Source organism: Pristis pectinata, chromosome 4 (assembly GCF_009764475.1).
Source record: "Pristis pectinata isolate sPriPec2 chromosome 4, sPriPec2.1.pri, whole genome shotgun sequence".
NCBI lineage: Eukaryota > Metazoa > Chordata > Chondrichthyes > Rhinopristiformes > Pristidae > Pristis > Pristis pectinata.
Genome location: NC_067408.1, coordinates 99264701 through 99287028, shown reverse-complemented (window position 1 = coordinate 99287028; position 22328 = coordinate 99264701). Strand labels below are relative to the sequence as shown.

The 22328-nt window shown below is 38.7% G+C and overlaps 1 protein-coding gene across 4 annotated transcripts in view; it reads right to left on the bottom strand.

Moving 5' to 3' along the window:
• Nucleotides 1-467: 467 nt before the first annotated feature.
• traf3ip2l (TRAF3 interacting protein 2-like) overlaps nucleotides 468-22328 on the bottom strand; it is a 42241-nt gene continuing 20380 nt past the window's right edge. For all 4 annotated transcript variants that reach the window (XM_052014797.1, XM_052014794.1, XM_052014795.1 and 1 more), the window contains 8 exons: nucleotides 20949-21547; nucleotides 15235-15277; nucleotides 12188-12255; nucleotides 11789-11886; nucleotides 10353-10421; nucleotides 10078-10194; nucleotides 5740-5814; nucleotides 468-3036 (listed from right to left, as the gene is read on the bottom strand). In XM_052014797.1, coding sequence (XP_051870757.1) covers nucleotides 2890-3036; nucleotides 5740-5814; nucleotides 10078-10194; nucleotides 10353-10421; nucleotides 11789-11886; nucleotides 12188-12255; nucleotides 15235-15277; nucleotides 20949-21547 — 1216 coding nt within the window. In that variant the 3' untranslated portion in view covers nucleotides 468-2889. The remainder of the gene's footprint in view (nucleotides 3037-5739; nucleotides 5815-10077; nucleotides 10195-10352; nucleotides 10422-11788; nucleotides 11887-12187; nucleotides 12256-15234; nucleotides 15278-20948; nucleotides 21548-22328) is intronic.

Here is a 22328-nt window from a genome sequence, read left to right as displayed (position 1 = left end):
CAGGATGCAATAATGCAAAACTTCACGTCTTTATCAGCATTCCCTGCAAAAACCCACTACCTTTGCAACCTTATAGGGCAAGAAAAATATGGAAGCACTTTCACACTGCTCCCCTCTATAAAACATTACATCTTGGATGCAATGTTGACACAAGAGATTCTGCAGATGCTGGAATCTGGAGCAACACACACAAAATGCTGGAGGAACTCAGCAGGTCAGGCAGCATCTATGGAGGGAAATAAACAGTTGACGTTTCAGGTCGAGACCCTTCATCAGGACTGGAAAGGAAGAGGGCAGAAGCCAGAATACTGTAATCAAAGAGTTTTGTGGAAGAATCTTCACTACCTATAATCGCAGAAGTTCAGCAGAATTAACCACAATCATCAATCTCAAAGAGGCCAAATTCTGAAGAATGATTTTTCCATTAAGAAAGCAACCAGAAAAGTCACCAAACTATTTTTCTTGGTAAGAATATAGATTTATTAAACCCAGTACAACAAAATACAACTTTTGGAGAACATGACTGTAATTATCCGATTTTGAAGCACAAACAAATAATACCAAGTTGTCAAGAATTAAACAACAGACATTACATTTCATTACATAAGCAAAAACTGCATTAGAGTAACATTTCCCATGGCTATTTTATGTTGGTCAAATTCCATCAGATTTTGCAGTAAAAGATAGTTTGCAATGATACAACTACAAAATGTTGTCAGCTAGATTCACCAAAGAATTACGAGCAAGAGTATGAGTTTTCTGCTTTCTCTTCCTTGCAAGCCAGATAACAATTGTAGGAAAGATGGAAAATAGATACAATTCTTGCTGTATATAGATAATGCAATTTTATGCTGGAGTATCAGGTAGTTTCTGAATTCAGCTTCATGGCTCCCAATTTAGGACCTCAGTGAGAATGCACTGTGGTAGTACATGACACCATCATAAATACATTATACTTTTAACAACCATCATCTGGTTGGTAGAAACAGAAAACTGGATCGCAAAACAAGTAGTACCAACTAAACATATTAAGTTGTTTTGTACTTATATTTAATGCAGAGTTCAAAAACAATTCAGACAGTGAATTTTGTATGGCTATGCTAAAACAGTTTGTTCCTGTACATCAGGGGCAGGCAAAGGTGGGCATGCAGGGCACAGCCCCCACTTTCCTCTCTCCGATAATCAGTAAGCATGTAAAGGTCATGCACATTTGAGCACAGTGTGTGTTTAATGTTTCTCTCCAAACATGGTCAAATTTAAACAGCTACCTGCAGTTTCTGTATTTATAAACTGCCATGGTTGGTTGTGACTTTACTCCACTGCCATTGCCTTTCCCCCACTCCATGAACACAAGTTATGCTGGGATGTTTCTCAAGTTTCAAGTGCAAATTTAGTTCCCGAGTATTAGTGCATGGTTCAACAACACTTGGACCTCAAATCAAGCTCAAGGCTATTCTCGTTCAATAATTAAGAAAAAGTACTTTGAGGGAGGTGTCACTAACCAAGTCAGGAAAGCAGGATATAAAACACTTTATGCCCACAAGGACATGAATGAGTTATTGTGTTTGCATTGCCACTGCAGATGAGTTATTGGGTCCCCACAGGCCATTTCATCCCAAGTCCCATTTTCGACCATGCAATTGATGCTGGCCTTTATTGTTCATTACCACACAAAGTATGTCACATGTCTATGTGGACAAGGTGACAGCCCTGATGTATTAGCAATTTACAAAGGTCACACCACCAAAGTTCTTTCATCATCACTACCCCTACCCAACAACATAGTGAGAGCATCTTCACCAGAAGCATTGTAGTAGTTCACCACTACCTTCTCATCAGCAATGAGGGATGGACAATAAATGTTGGCCTTGTCGCATCCAAATTAAAAAAAAATTAGGAGCATATTCACTCCAGAGACTTGAGCTTTAAATCCACATAAAATACATGTCACATCCCTGTAACCATGTAAAAATGTCATATTAAAAGTCAATAAAGGATGGTTTTATAAACAAAATACATAAAACAAACTATAAAGACATGGGCAAAATATGGCAAGGTGGCAAGTTTGGAAATTATTCAAGTATCTAAATATAAAGAGCTCTTAAATCACTTTCCAGGTAAAAGATTATTTTATTTAAACCTCAATTTTAGAAGTTTCTGTAGTTTTTTTTGAAAAATACTCACTTATGCAAATTAAACAGCAAGTGATTTAATAGATTCAAGGATTTCACCAAGAAATGTACTATTCTGCTCCAGTGTTTCACAAAAGGCGATAATCACACCATAGTTGAGATGACATCGGGGACATAAACAGTTCCAAATCATTTTTACTGCCCATTATTGCAGCCAGCTGGGATGGGAACAAGCATTTGCCATTTTCCATTCTCAGAGACATCAATGCCAAATATGTTCTTTGTATCAGATTAAAACACACTCTTTTGTGCAAACTCAGTTATTTAATCAACAGTTCTGATTTTGTTTACAATTACTTCGGCCATTTAATCATTGATCAGAGCAATCTATAATCCAACACTCCGCTCACTGACTGTAATAGCGAACATGGCTGGAAAAAGAAGCCTCAACATGGAAAGTAACATTCTAAATTCAAAGTCAGATTAATGTTTGAAAATCTCTTCTGATTTTACCATCCGCCTTCTCTTGAAGGTGAATTATGTTCATATCAAATGTACATCCATGTCAAAGTGAAGCAAATTTAAAAAAAGATTCTGAAATATTCTGAAGTGAGTAACTCATCAAAATCAGAGTTACCAGACCCTAGCGAATTGGCTATCAATTGCCACAGGACTTACAAAACATGAAAAGATAATGAATGGGACTTAACTAGCACATGTATGTTTTATGACATTATAGCAGCAAGATGAAACCTCATTAAATAGATTTCTGAATAATGGTAGGAAGTTCACCAACTGGAGGTGGGTTGTACTTTTCCAAACGCATCAATCGTCGTAGAATATCTTGGCTCTGCACTGGCCAATTGTAGACATGTGTATTTTGAAGCCATGAAGGAACATGTTTCTGTACAAATAAAATGAACAATTATTCAAATCAGTTGATACCAAAGACAGGGTTTGCAATCTGTTAATCAAATTCTTAATTGATCACTATGGCATAATCAGATCTTAATTAAATATTTGTCCTTCATTCTCTATTATTTGAAGCTCCAATATACCCAGTTTGCCCATGAGTATAATGTGCTTGTATAATTTTCAAATGGAAATGCACAATTACAGAAATTCATGTTTACATTTTAATTTGGAATAACCACTTTTCAGAATTAACTGCATAATCAACCTCTGCCACTCCAGTCAACTTGCTCAGCCCCAATTCCACTGCAAACTTCCAGTGTGCCCACTAATATTCTGCCCATCTAACAGCTTCTTCATACATTCCCTAAAGTAAGCACATTAGTTTATCAATGCTTCAGGTTAACTCTATCCTGTCTTTAAATTCATCCAAAATATTGATCTCCCATATTTTTCTTTCCTCCAAACACAATCAAGACATATCTCCTAAATTTTCCACACCCATGCAAAATTCATGCTCATTCAAGTATTTGATTTCCACTATGTGCAGAGTAATTGCTGCTCACGTGTGCCAATTACTGCTACCTCCTTCTCTTCACCTGCTCCACTCCACCCACTTCTCTGCTTTGCTCTTTCCTGTACACCCTCAGCTGCAAATTTAGCTCCACTCATTAACTTCAAACACCCTTTTCAGTCACCTTATATTCTCCTCTGAATTCATGGTCCTGCCTTTAAACCCTCCACCTATATTTCTTCAAACTTGCAGTGTTAATGTTTATCTATTCCCAGAGAAGATCACTAGCTATTTTTCTGTGAAAATATATGACCTTCAGCAGCTGATAAAATACAAATGCACTTACAGCCATTCACTAAAATCTACATATTTTAAAATACTTACTCAAAAATACTGCAATGTGAGTTCTCTATATCCTTTCAATTGCTTATTCTTTAATCCGCTACCTCTAGTTTTCTTAGTACAGTCACTTTTAATAGTTAGTAATGCAACTGCTTTAGCCAAAAACTAAACCAGAAGTCTCATCCAAAACATTAAAGTGATGGAAAAATGCACGAGTTGTGCCATCAGGCCACATCTATTAAACAAAAACATAATGGGCTCCTGACTATATGCAAACTTTGATTCAGTAAGGCTGGAGGAAAAGGGAGAAAAGGGATCCTCAACATTAAGAATTCTTAATATGGTGTTTAGGAACCACATTCAGACCAATGGTAAATAATTGGATCATGCTTGAGGTAGAATATCTTGATTATCAGAAGACAAGAGTTCCTTTAGGATAACAGCCTTAATGCAAACATTTTCAGCTGTCTTAATGGCCTTCCCAATAAACATAACAATATTTATGTATAAAAGCTGCATCAAGTTCATGCAAGAATAGATTCTGGGTTAAATTTGGAAGCACTCGTACTGCTGTTTGAGAGGAACTGCTCTACACTTGTTTCACAAAATTAAATCTCACTATCTGGTTCACCATTTATAAAAAGGTATTAAATGACAAGACCTGCTAAGTTTCTAAGTAGAAACAAATCAAAATTGCCAGAGTTAAGCTTGTCCATTTCAGTCTTAGTACATTTCTTTAGCGCAAGATCATGCCAAGGCATTGAAAGTTATCATCAAAGATTACATATCTGCTCCTCCAGCATGCATAGTCAGCTTCCCATGGTCCACTCTCCATTAGTTTGATGTCAGCCAAAATGTAGTGCCCATAAAGTAACTTGCACTAAATTCAATTCACTTAGCATGTTTGTGTTTGCTGACCTCACTGCATCCTAATTAACCAGTGCCTAGATATTACATTTCTCATCCTTGTTTTCAAATTCTTTTTATATCTTCCAAACTCTTCCTGCCTCATAACCCTCCAAGATACTTGTGCTCCTTAAACAACAGCCTATTCATCCTCAAATTTAAACCCACCACATTTGGCGCCCATGCTTTCAGCTACCAGGCACCCAAGCTCTGGAAGTCCCCCCGACACCCTTTCCTCCTTCATGATGTGCCACGTCCATGAAAATACTTTTGGACATCTGCCCAAATACCTTGTGAGGCCCAGAGTGTGTCTTTATATAATAATGTTCTGGTAATAACTTTTAGGTATATTGCTTTTAAAAAGGTGTTAAATAAATCACAAAGCTGTAACCTCAATCCTTCAAATTTTGCTTGATGGAACTTTAGCATTTCTTTTTGCTCTACCTCAGCTTGCACTACTACACTTTGCATCATTCTGTTGCTTTTGCATTCACTGTATTGATTATTGTATTTATTATTACTGTGTATACTGTTTACTCTGTGAGCTTCACACGAGCAAAGAAGTTTATTGCACCCTGGTGTATATGACAATAAACTAACCTGAATCTTTCAAAAAAAAAATGTAGGATTTTAAATAATCCCATTTGAAAAATAAATCCAAGTATCTGGCAGCTTTATTTTCTTAATATTAGTAATTTTCTTCCAAAAAGCAAATACATCAAGCTGTATAATAAAACTTTTGCTATGTTAACATTGTAAACCATTTCTGAGTTTAGTAAATCTTTCATTTAGTTTAAACATTTTGAACTTGAGTTTTCCTCTCCCCTTTGACTGCACAAAGCAGCCTTCCCTCTCATGATCTTACAGCCTCTAATGTTCCAAAACTCTCCCTATATCTGCCTGCTGTACCCAAATTTCTTTGTGTTTGCTTACCATGCAGGCGCCTGGAAAAATAATGGGAACAAATCTGAAATTCTTGCTTCCATTCTGAATGAATTCATTTTGCAGCTGTAACAAAATAATGGTCAGATCAAAGTACATTTAAGAACATTTCTCACTGCATTTAGCACTAAAGGCAATGTAAAATATGAAAATATGGTTCTGCTAGGAAATGTTATTCAAAAATGCCGTTTTCAGAATTTTTTTTAAAAACAGCTATACAAATTAACAACCTTCCAAAGTGTAACTGTTGTAAAAATTCAAATAACCACTGCAGCAGCCCCTTGCACCCCAGTCAAAAACATATTTTCACCCAAGATATGGGTACAATTTGTTCTCTTTGCAGGATGTGTAAAAGAAACAAGGATACAGTGGTGGAGCATTGGTTAATTTTACAAGGCTAACAATACCAGAAGCCCAAATTCAAACTGCTGCGAAGTTTCAATTTAGATTAACAATATGGAATTTAAAACAAAAACTATTCATCAGTAATAATCATTATAAAACCCATCTGCTTCACCAATGTGCTTTAGTGGAGAAAATCTGCTGTTCTTAATCAGTCCGGCCTATATCCAATTCCAGACTGACTAATGTAGTCAACTCCTAAATGTGCTCTTAAAATAGCCAAGCAAGCCATTTAGTTCAAGGACAAATGGAGATGGGCAATACTGTCCTTTCCAGCCCAGATCCCGAAAAATAAATTAAAAATTGAGCAAAATCATTTAAAATTGATATCGTATGTCTAGAAAACTAGAAGTTGCCAACTATTGGACTATTCCACTGTTACACTCATTTCATACAGCATTAGCTAATCTGAGCTGCTCCATGCAGAGGACACCAAAACTGCATTAGTCATGCTTGGCTATTCAGGAATGAGAAAGCAATGCAAGGAAGGAAAGCACTCTGAGCAGTTCTTATGCCTTTGACTAATACTGATGACCTCTGCCTCACATGCATCAGTATGAGGTGGTCAAGGACATGACTGGTCATCAGAGCAAACCAGTAAAAATGAGATATTCAATGTTCAGGCTTGCAAAAAAGTAAAGGAGACACTCTAGTTATTAGATCTTACCTGGAGGCAGATTTTGGAAAGGTGCAAGAATAACAGGGTTGTTATCATGGGAGACTTCAACTTCCCAAATATTGATTGGCACCTACTTAGTACCAAAGGTCTAGATGGGGCAGAGTTTGTTAAGTTTGTCCAGGATGGATTCCTGTCACAGTATGTTGAAAGTCCGACTGGAGAGAATGCCATATTAGATCTAGTATTAGGTAATGAACCGGGTCAGGTGACAGATCTCTCCGTGGGTGAGCATTTGGGGGACAGTGACCACCGCTCCCTAACCTTTACATTGTCATGGACAAGGACAGGAGCAAAGAGGACAGGAAGATATTTAATTGGGGAAGGGCAAATTATGAGGCTATAAGGCTAGAACTTGAGAGTGTAAATTGGGATGACATTTTTGAAGGGAAATGTACTATGGAGATGTGGACGTTGTTCAGGGATCTCTTGCAGGATGTTAGGGATAAATTTGTCCCGGTGAGGCAGAGAAAGAATGGCAGGGTGAAGGAACCATAGGTGACAAGAGAGGTGGAACAACTAGTTAGGAGGAAGAAGGCAGCATACATAAGGTTTAGGCAGCAAGGATCAGAGAGGGCTCATGAGGAAAATAGGGTAGCAAGGAAGGAACTTAAGAAGGGGCTGAGGAGAGCAAGAAGGGGACATGAAAAAGCCTTGGCGAGTAGGGTTAAGGAGGATCCCAAGGCTTTTTTCACGTATGTGAAGAGCAGAAGGATGATGAGAGTAAAGGTAGGACCGATTAGAGACAAAGGTGGGAAGATGTGCCTGGAAGCTGTGGAAGTGGGTGAGGTTCTTGATGAATACTTCTCTTCAGTATTCACCAAAGAGAGGGGCCTTGATGACGCTGAGGACAGTGTTGGTGAGGGTAATGTTCTAGAGTATGTAGATATCAAGAGAGAGGATGTGTTGGAGCTGTTAGAAAATATTAGGACAGATAAGTCCCCGTGGCCTGATGGAATATTCCCCAGGCTGCTCTGTGAGGCAAGGGAGGAGATTGCTGAACCATTGGCTAGGATCTTTGAGTCCTCGTTGTCCACGGGAATGGTACCGGAGGATTGGAGGGTGGCAAATGTTGTCCCCTTATTCAAAAAAGGTAGTAGGGATAGTCCAGGGAATTACAGACCAGTGAGCCTTACGTCTGTGGTGGGCAAGCTGTTGGAAAGGATTCTAAGAGATAGGATCTATGAGCATTTAGAGAATCATGGACTGATTAGGGACAGTCAGCATGGCTTTGTGAAGGGAAGATCTTGCCTCACAAGCCTGATAGGGTTCTTTGAGGAGGTGACCAGGAAGATTGATGAGGGTAGTGCAGATGTGGTCTACATGGATTTTAGTAAGGCATTTGACAAGGTTCCACATGGTAGGCTTCTTCAGAAGGTCACAGGGCATGGGATCCAGGGAGGCTTGGCCGTGTGGATTCAGAATTGGCTTGCCTGTCGAAAGCAGGAGGGTTGTGGTGGAGGGAGTGCATTCAGATTGGAGGGCTGTGACTAGTGGTGTCCCACAAGGATCAGTTCTGGGACCTCTACTTTTTGTGATATTTATTAATGACTTGGATGAGGGGGTAGAAGGGTGGGTTAGCAAGTTTGCACACAACACAAAGGTCGGTGGTGTTGTGGATAGTGTGGAGGACTGTCGAAGATTGCAGAGGGATATTGATAGGATGCAGAGCTGGGCTGAGAAGTGGCAGATAGAGTTCAGTCCGGAGAAGTGTGAGGTGGTACACTTTGGAAGGACAAACTCCAAGGCGGAGTACAAGGTTAATGGCAGGATACTGGGTAGTGTGGAGGAGCAGAGGGATCTGGGGGTCCATATCCACAGATCACTGAAAGTTGCCTCACAGGTGGATAGGGTAGTTAAGAAAACTTATGGGATGTTAGCTTTCATAACTCGTGGGATCGAGTTTAAGAGCTGCGAGGTAATGATGCAGCTCTACAAAACTCTGGTTAGACCGCACTTGGAGTACTGTGTCCAGTTCTGGTCGCCTCATTATAGGAAGGATGTGGAAGCGTTGGAAAGGGTGCAGAGGAGATTTACCAGGATGCTGCCTGGATTGGAGAGTGTGGATTATGAGGAGAGACTAAGGGAGCAAGGGCTTTACTCTTTGGAGAGAAGGAGGATGAGGGGAGACATGATAGAGGTGTACAAAATATTGAGAGGAGTAGATAGAGTAGACAGCCAGCGCCTCTTTCCCAGGGCACCAATGCTCAATACAAGAGGGCATGGCTTTAAAGTAATGGGTGGGAAGTTCAAGGGAGATATCAGAAGGAGAATTTTTTTTTACCCTGAGAGTGGTTGGTGCATGGAATGCACTGCCTGGGGTAGTGGTGGAGGCAGGTACGTTGGTTGAGCTCAAGAGATTGTTAGATAAGCATATGGAGGAATTTAAAATAGGGGGAATATGTGGGAGGAAGGGGTTAGATAGTATTAGGCGTGGTCTAAAGGTTGGCACAACATGGTGGGCCGAAGGGCCTGTATTGTGCTGTATTGTTCTATGGTTAACTGTGATCTATTTTGGGCACCAAACTTCAAAAAAGGTATGAATGCGATCAGATAGATTTTATTAATATTACAGATACCAATGGATATGGAATAAAGCTATGTAAATGGACCTGCAGTACAGATTAGCTATGACTTTATTGAAAGCCAGAACATGCTTAAGAGGCCGAGTGATGCCTTACGGCTCTTTTATGATCCCAAGTTAAACTCAAGGCAAAGTACAAATGTGACTAAAAGAATCGGTCAGAAGTGACAGTAAACAAGGATCACTAGATGGCACAAGGGCAGTTGAACCACACAAAGAATAAAAAAAAGTGGAAGTGAGCAGATCAAGAATGAATAAATGAATTGCTGATAACTGTTCATCCACCAATAATTAATTATAAATAAAACAAAAGGAAATTATACTTGTGCCTTTTCCAATAGAGTTGAAGCAGAGGTTTTCAAACTGTACGATGCACAATCCCCATTAAGTACACAAGATGTCCATAGGGGATACACTGAAGAAAGTGGGCTGAGGCAGATTTGTTCGGGCAGAGTTTGAAGGTGGGTTGATGACAAATGAGTGGTATTTAAGTATGTCTAGAAAAAACACGTTGGCAAGGGACACTGGTAGCTGATAAATATGGAAGGATAGTTGCTAGGAAAATGTAATAAAGTAACTGAGGAAACTGATTTGGGGGAAAAAAATTAATGATCTAAAAAAATTAAGTAATCTGATTATATTACATTACAATTCATTGGCAGCTTACCTGTTTATAAATAAAGACAGAATTCAAAGAATGTTCATCATTTTTTATGTCAAAGTTCTGAGATGTAACGGCTTCATAGTACTTAGGGCTGATGATGATAATGATCAGGTATCCTTTCTATAAATACATATTAAAAAAATACACCATAATCATAAGTGATGAAGTACATTAAGGAATAGTTTTGTGCTATTAATCACTATGCAAATGTTTGAATAAAATTTAAGGCAAATGTAACCTATTGCAAAATTGCATGATATATTGAGAGGAATACTCACATCATTGATGTATCTTTCCATCCAGTCAATTTTGTTTATACTTCTGAATTGCTGCTCAAATATATCAATCTAAAAAGAAACAGCTGGCCTTAATGATTTATTTTAAGTACAACACTGGTAATTTCATTTTTTTTTTTAAATTGCACACATATCTCTTATGGCTGCATCTGCCAAAAATGAAAATTGAGGGCCTGACTGACTTCCTGTTTATGGGCAGATTTTGATATTATTCCCTCAATTCTTATGAAGCCAAAATTGGGAAATACTGTGCAAATATAGGAAACTACAGATGAGCAATAATGCATTTCAATGACAAAAACTATTTTCTGTTAGAAAAATATAAGATGAGGATTCAAATGCACACAAAGAGTTAAAAAAAAGTGTCAAAAATAGGGTCAGGCATAGCATAATATGCTACAGAGAAAAGCTAGTTTGTGGAACCAGAAAGGTATATTTATCTTGGACTGACCATGATTTTGTACTTGGCCATTTGGGATTATCAGATTAATTATAAATTAGAGGAAGATTTGTGCCATGAATCAAAGTCAAACGGCTCAGCCAATATTACGCCATCTAGATGAACCTTAACACAGCCTAAATTATCTTCAAGAATTTTTTTTAAGAAAAGATATCCTGGAATTGCTTCTAAGCAGACAATTGATTAAAAGAAATTGGGCTATGCAATTTTGGTAATTACACCACCAATGAATAATGAGTCAAAACTCTATGCTTCAAAACATGTTTACCTTTAAACAGTTATGGGGCTTTCAAAACTGGTTCTCTGCCAAAAGCAAATATTTTTCTGCTGAATGAACATTGCATACAGCTCATTTCATGCAGTGTACAGCAAAACATTTCTACCAAGTCAATAAAATTGCACAGTAGTCTTTTTTAGTACTTTTGCTGTCATTTCTAATTCAAAAACTAGTTATTTGTACACATAACATTGATGCAACACCAATACCATATGAACAGCTACTCACACAATGAGAGAATTTCTGACTTGGTGCTTGATTCAATATACTTTCTTTCCCCCAACCCCCGAAAACTTTCCAATACTCCAAACTATTAGTTGTCTGTTAAATATGAAAGAGCAAGGTATCTCACTTAATTGAAAGGACACGTAACATAAGAACAACACTCTGCCCTTTAAAATACATGTACAAAAGCATTCCATTTTAATTTTGTTAAGACGTTTAATTGTCAACTCTGTGGACACTGAAGATACAAGAGATGGACTACTACACCCAGCCGGGGGACTTTTGGTAAGCTAAGTAATCAAACTATCTACATGATTCTTCCTGATCTGCAAAAGTAGAATAATTTTGTTTTGTTCCTTCAGGTTTGATTACCAGCCCTTTCCCCCTCCAAGCTCCAGAGGTCAAGGATGTAAGTGGCAAAATGTGTAGATGAAAGGAGATAATGGCAAAACCAACCTGAGTTTCAAATCCATTCCTGATCAATAAAGCAACAAAGTTGATGACTTCCCCAACATGCTTGTCATTATCTGTTGCATACGTCACAAAGACTTTTCCTGGAAAAATTAAAAAATTATCTTAACACTGATTGGTTTTAAGAAATCTGATGAATCTTTTCTATGTTTTCATTGTGGAACTTTAATAAGAATACAACTAAGAATTCACTGGGGCAGATGAAATAGCAAAGATATCTGAATGGAAAATAAATGTTGAGAGAGATATTGTAATGCCAATTTTAGCTCTTCGTGCACATAGTACTGTTTGATGCAAATACGATTTCCAAGTTAAAAATACAAAAAATTCATACAGAAATATGATTCATGGAAAAAAAGCCCTTGCATCAATACGGAAACTTACTCTGTTCACGGGGAAGTGGCACGCTGAGTGGCACATTTGTATTTACTGGATCTGTGGGAGCAAGTGGCCTGAAAGTACATGAGGTAGAAAATTAGAAAGCTCTGTGTGAAAAGATATAAAAATGTTTCTCACATTCCCTACAAGTAAATATTTTTGATTCAACACTAGAAATGTTAATGATGGAAATAGAGTCATAAGAGTACTACAGCACGGAAACAGGCCCTTTTGCCCATCTAGTCCCCGCCAGCCTGGTTTTATGCCTAGTTCCATCTACCTGCACCCGGACCATTGCCCTCCATACCTCTCATCCATGCACCAATCCAACTTCTAATGTTACAATTGAATCCTTATCTACCACTTCCACTGGCAGCTCATTCCACACTTGCACCACCCTCTGAGTGAAGTAGTTCCCCTTCAGATTCCCCTTAAATATTTCACCTATCACCCTAAACCTATGTCCTCTAGTTCTAGTCTCACCCAACTTGAGGTGAAAATGCCTGCATGCATTCACCGTATCTATACCCCTCATAATTTTATATACCTCTGCAAGATCTCCCCTCATTCTCCTGCGCTCCAGGGAATAAAGTCCTAACCTATTCACCCTATCCCTGTAACTCAGGTCCTCAACTCCCACAACATCCCTGTGTAAATTTTCTCTGCACTCTTTCAAGTTTATTGATATCTTTCCTGCAGGTAAGTGACCAGAACTGCACACAATACTCCAAATTCGGCCTCACCAACATCTTATACAACTTCATAAATCATGGCATTGAGTATAGGAGTTGGGATGTTATGTTGAAGGCCAAAGTGCCAAAAGCTCTCTTTACGACCCTCTCTACCCGTGATGCCACTTTTGAGGAATTATGGATCTGTATTCCCAGATCCCTTTGTCCTACCATACACCTCAGTGCCCTACCATTCACTGTTCAAGTCTTACCCTGGTTTGTCCTCCCAAAGTGCATCACCTCACACTTGTCTGCATTAAATTCCATCTGCCATTTTCCAGCCCATTTTCCCAGCTAGTTCAGATCACTTTGCAAGCTTCAACAGCCTTCCTTGCTGTCCACTACATCCCCAATCTTGGTGTCATCTGTAAATTTGCTGATCCAGTTTACCACATTATCTAAATCATTAACATAGATGATAAACAACAATGGACCCAGAACCAATCCCTGTGGTACACCACTAGTCACAGGCCTCCAATCACAGACAACCATCCACTACCACTCTCTGGCTTCTCCCGCTAAGCCAACGTTGAATCCATTTGGATACTGTCTATTGAAATGTCTTTGTGACATTTATTACTCATACTCTAAACTTCTACACAAGTTGTCCCACATAATCAGAATAACCAGTCAGCACAAAAATTAGTACATCACAGTTAGGATTAGGCTATACAAGTCCCTCAAACCTTTCCCAGCATTTGGAATTTACTGCTCCAAGTACTGAAAATGCTCAGTGACTGGAATTCTGCCCCAGAAGGCTGTGGATGTTCGAAGATTCACATCCTTCTCAGAAAGAAAATTCTCCTCGATTGATGGTACCTATTTCTGGATTTACAGGCCACAGTCACAGCCCCTTGGCATCTATTCCGCCAAACAACATGAACCACATGCACTTCAATATCATCTCCCATTCTTCTAAAATCCAGAGAACACAGGACTACTTGACTCAGTTTCATCTCAGGACAGCCCTTTCTTTTGAAGAATGCATTCAGTCTTTTTCCCAGGGTTGGGGAATCAAGAACAAGAGGGCATAGGTTTAAGGCAAGAGGGGAACGACTGAGTAGGAATTTGACAGCATCATTTGCACACACACACGCATTGGGTGGTATGTATGTGGAATGAGCTGCCAGAGGAAGTGGTTGAGACAGGTACAATAACAACTTTTAAAAGACAGTTGGGCAGGTGCATGGATAGGAAAGGTTGAAGGTTATGGGTCAAACGCTGCCAAATGGAACTTTCTTGGATGGGGCATCTCGGTCAACATGGCCCAGTTGGGCCAAAGGGCCTGTTTCCATGCTGTATGACTCTAATCAATCCAGTGAGCCAATATTGCACCCTTCCAAAGGCAGAAATCTAAGGAGTGCACTGCTTTACAGTTGTGGTCTCTTCTATAAATCTACACAATTACAAGACTACCATACTCACAATCCATAAAGATACTAAAAGTGTCACCTCTGCATGTTGTATTTACATATTCAGTTTCTATGATCAGTATACAAAATCTCCAAATCCTTCCAAATATTTATTAAACTCTTGCCTTTTAAAAAAAAATTAGCTTTCACATTCTTTTATCAAAGCACTTAAATCCATATTTCCCCACATCATAACTCATTTGTCATCTTCTTGGCAAATTACTTAGATAGGACAATGCATTACCGCTCCAATGAGTTGGTGAAGCAAGTGCTCAGGCTCACCCATGGGTGAAAGTTCTGATCTCTCATACATTGTCACAAGAACATGTCTGCAGATGCCGAACCCTACGAGGAGGGGTCATCATCTTGAGGCACTTGCAGGCATTGTCTTAGCAACGTGCAGAGATGTGATGTTAGAAATGCAAAAAAACATCTTTTACTTGTACCACATCTTTGATTGATAATAACACAAAAGAATGTACCAGAATGATTTCTTTGTAAAATACCATTAGGTACAATGAGGGTGAAATATTCATTGCTGCCTATTAAACATTCAGAATCACACAAGGAAGCAATTATCCAGAATTTTCTCACCTCCAACTGAATGATTTCAACAATTATATTTGTCTGGTATTATTTCTGTTGTATTCCATTTTATCTACTCTCCTATGCAAATTTTATTGAACAAATATGAATTACAATAGCCTGCATATTCTTCCCATTTTCACTCTAACTACTTCCTGCATGCAGCTACGTAAAACTTCAGCAATCGATAAACCAATCTTTACAAAGGTCACACAAAAATGTCTGACCTATTTTTATGTTACCGATATACCTTACTTAAAAAACAAAATCATGACCCCTAAAATGGGAAATAGGAAGCAAGGAAAAAAAAACTTCAAATTCCTACCTCTGTAAAGAAAAATTTCCAGGACCATTTGGAGGAATAAAACCTGCAATTAAATTGAAATACTACCAGTCACACAAAGTAAACTGTTGAATACTGCAAAATAACTGCAATGAGTCACCAAACTTCCTAAATGTAATTCATATTCCTTTCTTCCATGAATCTACATTTTGACTCTGGCAATGTCCCCACAGTCATCTCCTGCTTATTCTTCCCTCTCCTTTTTACCACCACCCCTGCCCCCCCACCCGCCAAGTCATTTGCCAATGAGTATGAATGCATGATAGATTTATTACTAAGTGTATGTGCACAGATCCAGAAGTTACAAATACATTTTAAATTTCAAATATTCACCTATTCCTCAGCAAAACAGAAAAGCTCTGTTGCAATGTTATGGTTTTTAAACCACATTTTAGGAGTGCCAATCCTTAAGGCCAAGTTAGTGCCCATTGGTGCAGCATTACCCAGTTATCAAAGGTAACTGTACTAAGGTTATCCAAACTTAGAAGGGACATCACAGCAGAAAGTAAATGGACAGGAAACAAGCTAATTAATCCCATCATGGAGTCTCATGATCTGTACTTTTTAAATAAAGAACTGGCAAATTTTAAGAATACAGACCATTTAATCTGTCTCCAACAAAGTAGTTCTCCCATCTTTCACTAAGGGTTTCAGGACACAAATGCTCATAACACACCAAAATCAGGTAATACCTTATCTCATTCCACAAGGCCTGTTTACCGAAAATATGGCACTCATTAGTATGAATAAAGGGTCAGAAATGTTGTTACAATTTACCTGCTCATCTGCAAGAGAATATTTCTGGATAAATGAAGTTAATAGCCATAATTAAGATTAAAAAAATGCTTGCACTTTTTATTACAATATTTCACTTCTGCTCCAACATGCACTTTTAAGAACATAATTAGGAGTAGGCCATTCAGCCCCTCTAGCTTACACCACCATGGCTGATCTCCTTCAAAGACCATTTTCCTGCCTTACGTCTTCCTTGAATATCTAGATAGTTATTGATCATTCGTTTGAATGCAATTAGTTACTTGCCTCCACAGCCCTCATGGGTTGAATATTCTGAAGACTGACCAGCAGCTTGGTGAAGAACTTTCTCATTCCAGTCCTAAATGGCCCACCCCTATTTTGAGGCTGTGACTGGTTCTTCTCTCATTACTCTGTAGAGCCCTCAAAGAATTTTTAGATTAAGAGGTGCACAAAGTTAAAGGTATATAATCGTCAGGATAGTGACAGATAACGTTTTAAGAGAAATAGTGATAAGCATAGAGCAAACGTAAAATAATCATTCAGCCAAACCCTTATGTTTTACCCGCTGTTTCTATTGGACTGATTTAACAGAAATAAATTTTTAGAGTATCCAAGAACATTTTATATTCCTCCAGGCAATACTGATAAGGCCTGCATTAATTGTCCTTTGAAATTTCTCTTGAACCAAGTTGGCTTGCTAGACCATTTCAAAGACCAGTTAACATTCAATAACATCATTGGTCTGAAGTCACTTTTGGGTATGGGGAATTTTCCTTACCAAAGAACATGCCCAGATGCCTTGGTAGGATTTGAACTAGTATATCCGAATCAGTAGAACAAGCCTAGTAAATTGTAAAGCTTGTAAATTAACTAACATTGTAACATAACCCTGTGGCAGATAGACGTGATGCAGACAGACAATTTTAACAGCTGAATTATTGAATGAGAATACTGAGAGACTTTGAATAGGAGATTTACTGGAATTTATTTCAGAATACATGAGCTATATAGGGATATTCTGCTGATGCAGTGATTAATCTTTGGACTAGTAACCTGGAGACTTGGACGAACAATACAGAAACCAGAATTCATATCCCACCACTGCACCTGTGGAACTTTAATTCAGTTAATAATTTTCAATAAATCCAAGCTCAAGTTAGTATTGACCACAAAGCTACCAAATCATCATTATAAACAAAAGTCCTTCAGGGGAGGAAATTTGCCATCCTTACCCGGATTGGCTTCTGTGATTCCAGACACACAGCATTGTGGTTGACCCATAAAATGTCCTCTGACCAGGCCCAGCATGCACTCTATTCAGTGCAATTGGGCATGGACACCAAATGCTGATCCCAAAAAGGATAAAAACCAGCATTTATAAATAGAAAAACAGAACAAAATGCAGATGCTACAAATCTGAATTAAAAAGAGAATGCTGGAAATATTCAGTAGGCCAGGCAGCATATTGGAGAGAGAAACTGAATTAATGTTCCAGGTCCATGACTTTTCACCTGATGAAAGCTTGTAGACTAGAACCAATGACCGTTTCTCCAAGACTTACTGACATGATATTAAATATCAAAAATGACATTTAAGATAAAGTGGAATTGGTGCACAATGATAATTGATGAACCAATTAAACTTGAGGATAAAAATTGAATTTCCATATCTTGAAAATTGTTAAGAGAGGGAAAAGTGCCAGAGGACAACTTGTTTATATAAAAAAATGGAGGTAGGACGAGCCCAGCAAACTATAATCCAATTGGCTTAATATTAGTGTTTGAAAAGATTACAGAATTCTTATTCAAATGATGTAATAGAGAGAAAAAAAAAAATCACAAAATTGAAAAAATAAGTAGTGAATTCCAAAAAAGGAAGGACATGTTTGACCAACCTTACTGAATTCTCTGACAAAGTAACCAAAAGGACAGATAAGGAGAACATAATATATATTTGGATTTTCAAAAACACATGAATAAGTGAAAAGCAGTCCATAGTCAAGCACAAAAGTGTGAAGTCAGAGGAAGGACAGCACAACAGGGAACAAGTTAATAGGCTTTTGTTTTATTTTACATTTTGGGGGTTAATGGTCAGTTATTCAGATTGGAAAATAATTAAACATATGTTCGACAAGGAACATTTTGACTGTAGTTGTTCAAAATTTATAAGCCATTTGAAAAATTAAAGGGAATTTGGATATGAACATAAAGGATTAGAAAGATATGAACCAATTTTAAAGACAAACAGTATCTTGGCTTTTATTGCAAGAGGATTTAAATGCACGAGCAGGGACACCTAGCTACAATTATAAAGAGCCCTGGTGAGAAAGCAACTTGCAACAGAGTGAGTACGGTGTTGGTTTACCAGGTTGATTCATGGGATGGAGGGGTGGGGGTGCATTGGGTATGAGAAGAGATTGAGAAGACCGAGTTTACACTCGTGAACTTAGAAAAATGAGACAATCTCACTGAAACATACAAAATTCTGAAGGAGCTTGAATGGGCAGATGTGGAGTTGATTTCTCCCCTGGTTGGGTTTCTAGAACCAGAGGTCAGCCATTCACGACAGAGCCGAGGGGATATTTCTTCACCTGGAGTGTAGTGAAGTTTGGAATTCTCTATTGAAGAGAATTTTAGATATTGAGGAAATCAAGAGACAAGGGACTAGTGCAGGAACTTATTAGTTAGTAGTGGGTCCTTCAGCCCTTCAAGCCTGCCCCACCATTTATTAAAATCATGGTTAATCTGATTGTAACCTCAACTCTGCAATTCCTGTCTACCACAGTAAATTACAAATCTATCAAGGATCTATCCACCTCTGCCTGGTTCTAAAACTCTACTTAACTTCCCTGTTGTGGAAGAGAGTTTCAAAAGACCCATGACCCTGAAAAAAAAATTAAGTCTTATCTCAGTCTTAAATAGGTAACGCCCAATTCCAGATTCTCCCGCAAGAACCACCCTACACACATTCACCATGTCAAGACCTCTCAGGAGCTCATATTCTTCAATCAAGTCCCCTCATACCTTCCTTAACTCCAGCAGATAGGAGCATAGGTTGTCCAACATTTGCTTATGAGACAACCCATTCTTTCCAGGTATTAGCTTAATAAATCTTGCCTGAACTGCTTTCAATGTGTTAACATCTTACTTAAGGAGACCATCAATGTACCCAGCACTCCAGATCTCTCCCCATATAACTGAGATATTCCCTCCCCACTTTGGTATTCAATTCTCCTTGCAATAAACTAAAAAAATATTGTTAGCTTTTCAAACTGCTCCATCTCCACACCAGGACATACAGGTCCCTCTACTTCTGTGCCCTGCAATATCTCATTAATTAGATAGCATGCTTTTTTTTGGCATGAAAAATAAAATGGACAATGTCACATTTTTCAAAATTATACTCCATTTGTCAGATTTTTGCCCATTCACATAACCAATTAAAATACTTTGCAGCCTCCTTATGGTCTCTTCACCATTTACTTTCCTACCAGGTAAAAGATCAGCTAAGATGTTATTGAATGGTGAAGGCAAGAGTCTCCCTTTGGCCAACTCCTGCTTCTATTCCATATGTTGATGGAGATGGCAAAGAGCAGGTTATTCATGTGAAGCATTCAAACTAATTGGAACCTGTGAGATTGAAAGGCCTGCTTGTGTACTGCTGTGACTGCAATAACATTTGACCAACGGCTTTACAAATACCCAGCGAGACGCAGTAATAACAGGCTCATTTGGAGACTGTACTTATCTGACTGATAACAACTGACTGATAAAAATAATGAAATAAACAAGTTGTGCTTGTGTTATAAGTATTTTATCACTGGTTTCAGTGACTGCCCCACTTCCTCACCTCCAGACAAACACATTTTAGAGTATCTAAAACTAGAGGGCATGGGTTTAAGGTGAGAATGGGGAAGGTCTAAAGAAGATCTGAAGAGTAAATTTTTCCCACACAAAGTATAGTTGATATCTGGAATGAGCTGCCAGAGGTGGTAATGGAGGTAGGAACAGTAACAACATTTAAGAGGCATTTGGACAGGTACTTGAATGAACAAGGCATAGAGGAATATGGAATTAATGCAAGCAAGTGCGATTAATATAGACAGGCACGATGGTCAGAATAGACGGTGGGCTGAAGGGTCCATCTCTATACTGTACAACTCTATGATTCTATGAACCAAAAGAAATAAAAACTTTGAAATTATCAAAAGGTAGAGGGTTTAAGTAAACAGCCAGGGGAAATGAAAGTGACACCATAAAGACAGGTTTGCAGAATGGTTGAACAGGTCTTGGATGTAATTAGCATCAATAAGCATGGGGTCTTGGGTGGAAAGCAAAGAATGGTAAAGACAAAAATAAAGATGACCAGAAGGAGACCTGGGATAAACAGTTTAGTTCTTGCTGCAAAAGTCTGACATTTTTTTTTGGACCATGCTTCGGTTGAAGCACGCTTCATAGATTTATGTTCCATGCAGTAGGCAGGGGATGACATGATGTTGGGGCATTAAATAAAACCAAGGTACTGCCTGCACAGGAAATGTGTAAGCAATCCTGCAAAAGGATAGTTCTTCTGGTATGAACAATTAACAAAACAGATTACCTTACTGCTGTACTAGGAACTTGTTATGTACTAATTGGTTACCATGTTTGCCTTAAAACATAATGACAACACTTCAAAATTAGTTGCCTGTTGACTGCATTTGGATGTTCTAAGGGAATGAAAAAGGACCATGTAAACTTGATTCAAAAACATAATGCGATTGGCAGGTCTTTAAAGCAGTTGCTGTGCACTACTTCTACTCTGCTAAAACTATTGCAGCTCTGGTATCTAACGATAAAATAATGTATGTAGGAATAAAGCTACTTCCAACAGCACAGAATCTTTTTCAATGAGTTAATTGCATTTCTTCAACATACTGAAAAGAAAAATTCATCGCTAACCTGGTGTCCCAAAAGGGTTGTGGTCTACTCTGCCAGGCGGTACAGGAGGAAAACGACGAGGTTCTGGAACGTACACAGAAACGCCAGGTCGGCAAGGGCTCTGTTGCAAGAAAGGACTGGGTGGTTGAACTTGATAAGACCGCAAAGGAAGCCCTGGTTCAAGATGCGTTAGTCCAAGTGTGCCATATGATGAGACCATTGATGGCGGTGTGCTTCCATTCTGTGGTGAATTAGTCATGCTGGCACTTGGCGACAAGTTGTCATCAGATACAAAACTATAATCTCCCATCAAGATGGCTGCAGAAGGACCGTGCCAATTTCCAACATGTCCTGCAGAGGAACTGCAACAGTTATTCACATGGTGAAATGGAGCACCAGCACAAGTACTGTCAATGCCTTTAGAAAAGGTATCAGAACATGCTGGGGACTGTGAGAGATGTCTGAAATGATCACTGGAGCAGCAATTCCCTGGCACTGCCCCGTAAAGGTCAAATGATGTGATCTGTGATTTTGAAAGAGAACTCTCGCTATCTGTTTCATCATTTTCCTCTGGTCTGTTCTGTGAAGAATTTGCACATTCTTGAGAAGATTGTGGGCAACTGTGGAAATTAAAACAGAAAATAAGTAATGTCAAAACTGGGATTGAAACACCCAAATAATATAATAGAAAGGCTAAAGATGGCAGTTGATCAGTTTAAAAAGAGTACAATGAATCTCAATCTCAGCATACTGAAGTTAAATGGAGCAGTAAAATCCGAAGTGTGCAAGAGAATACACGCCTTAATAAGAATACTGCGCTTTAATAAGCACAGAAAAAGCCACATGACCTTGAGAAAAAAATGCTCAGTCAAAAACATTGCATCAATCTTTTTGGGATCTTGTCCCAATCACATTATCATTAAATCCTAATGATTAAAGGCGGACTGCATTCCCCACTGACCTCTGCACCATCCCAAGGCCAAGCAGAAGTAGGGTTGGAAGACAGGTGGGGATGTGCATGATAGCAAAGGCATGGTTGGAGACCATGGGCATAAGGGACCATTCTAGAGACAGCATGGAACGACAGGCTGGTCAGCCTGATATCAGTAGTGGGGAAGTTACTGGAGGGAATTCAGACAGGGTCTACCTGCATTTGGATAGACAGTCTGATTAGGAGTCAACATGACTGTGTATGGAAAGCCATGCTTGATGAACATTTTAGAGTCTTTTGAAGAGGTAACCATAAAGGTAGATGAGGGTAGGGCAGTGGATGTTGTCTATTTGGACTTTAGCAAGGCCTTCTACAAGGTCCCACATGCTAGGCTGGTCTGGAAGATTAGGTCAACGTGGAATCCAGGGAGAGGGAGTTAGGCAGATTCAAAATTGGCTCAGAGGCATGAA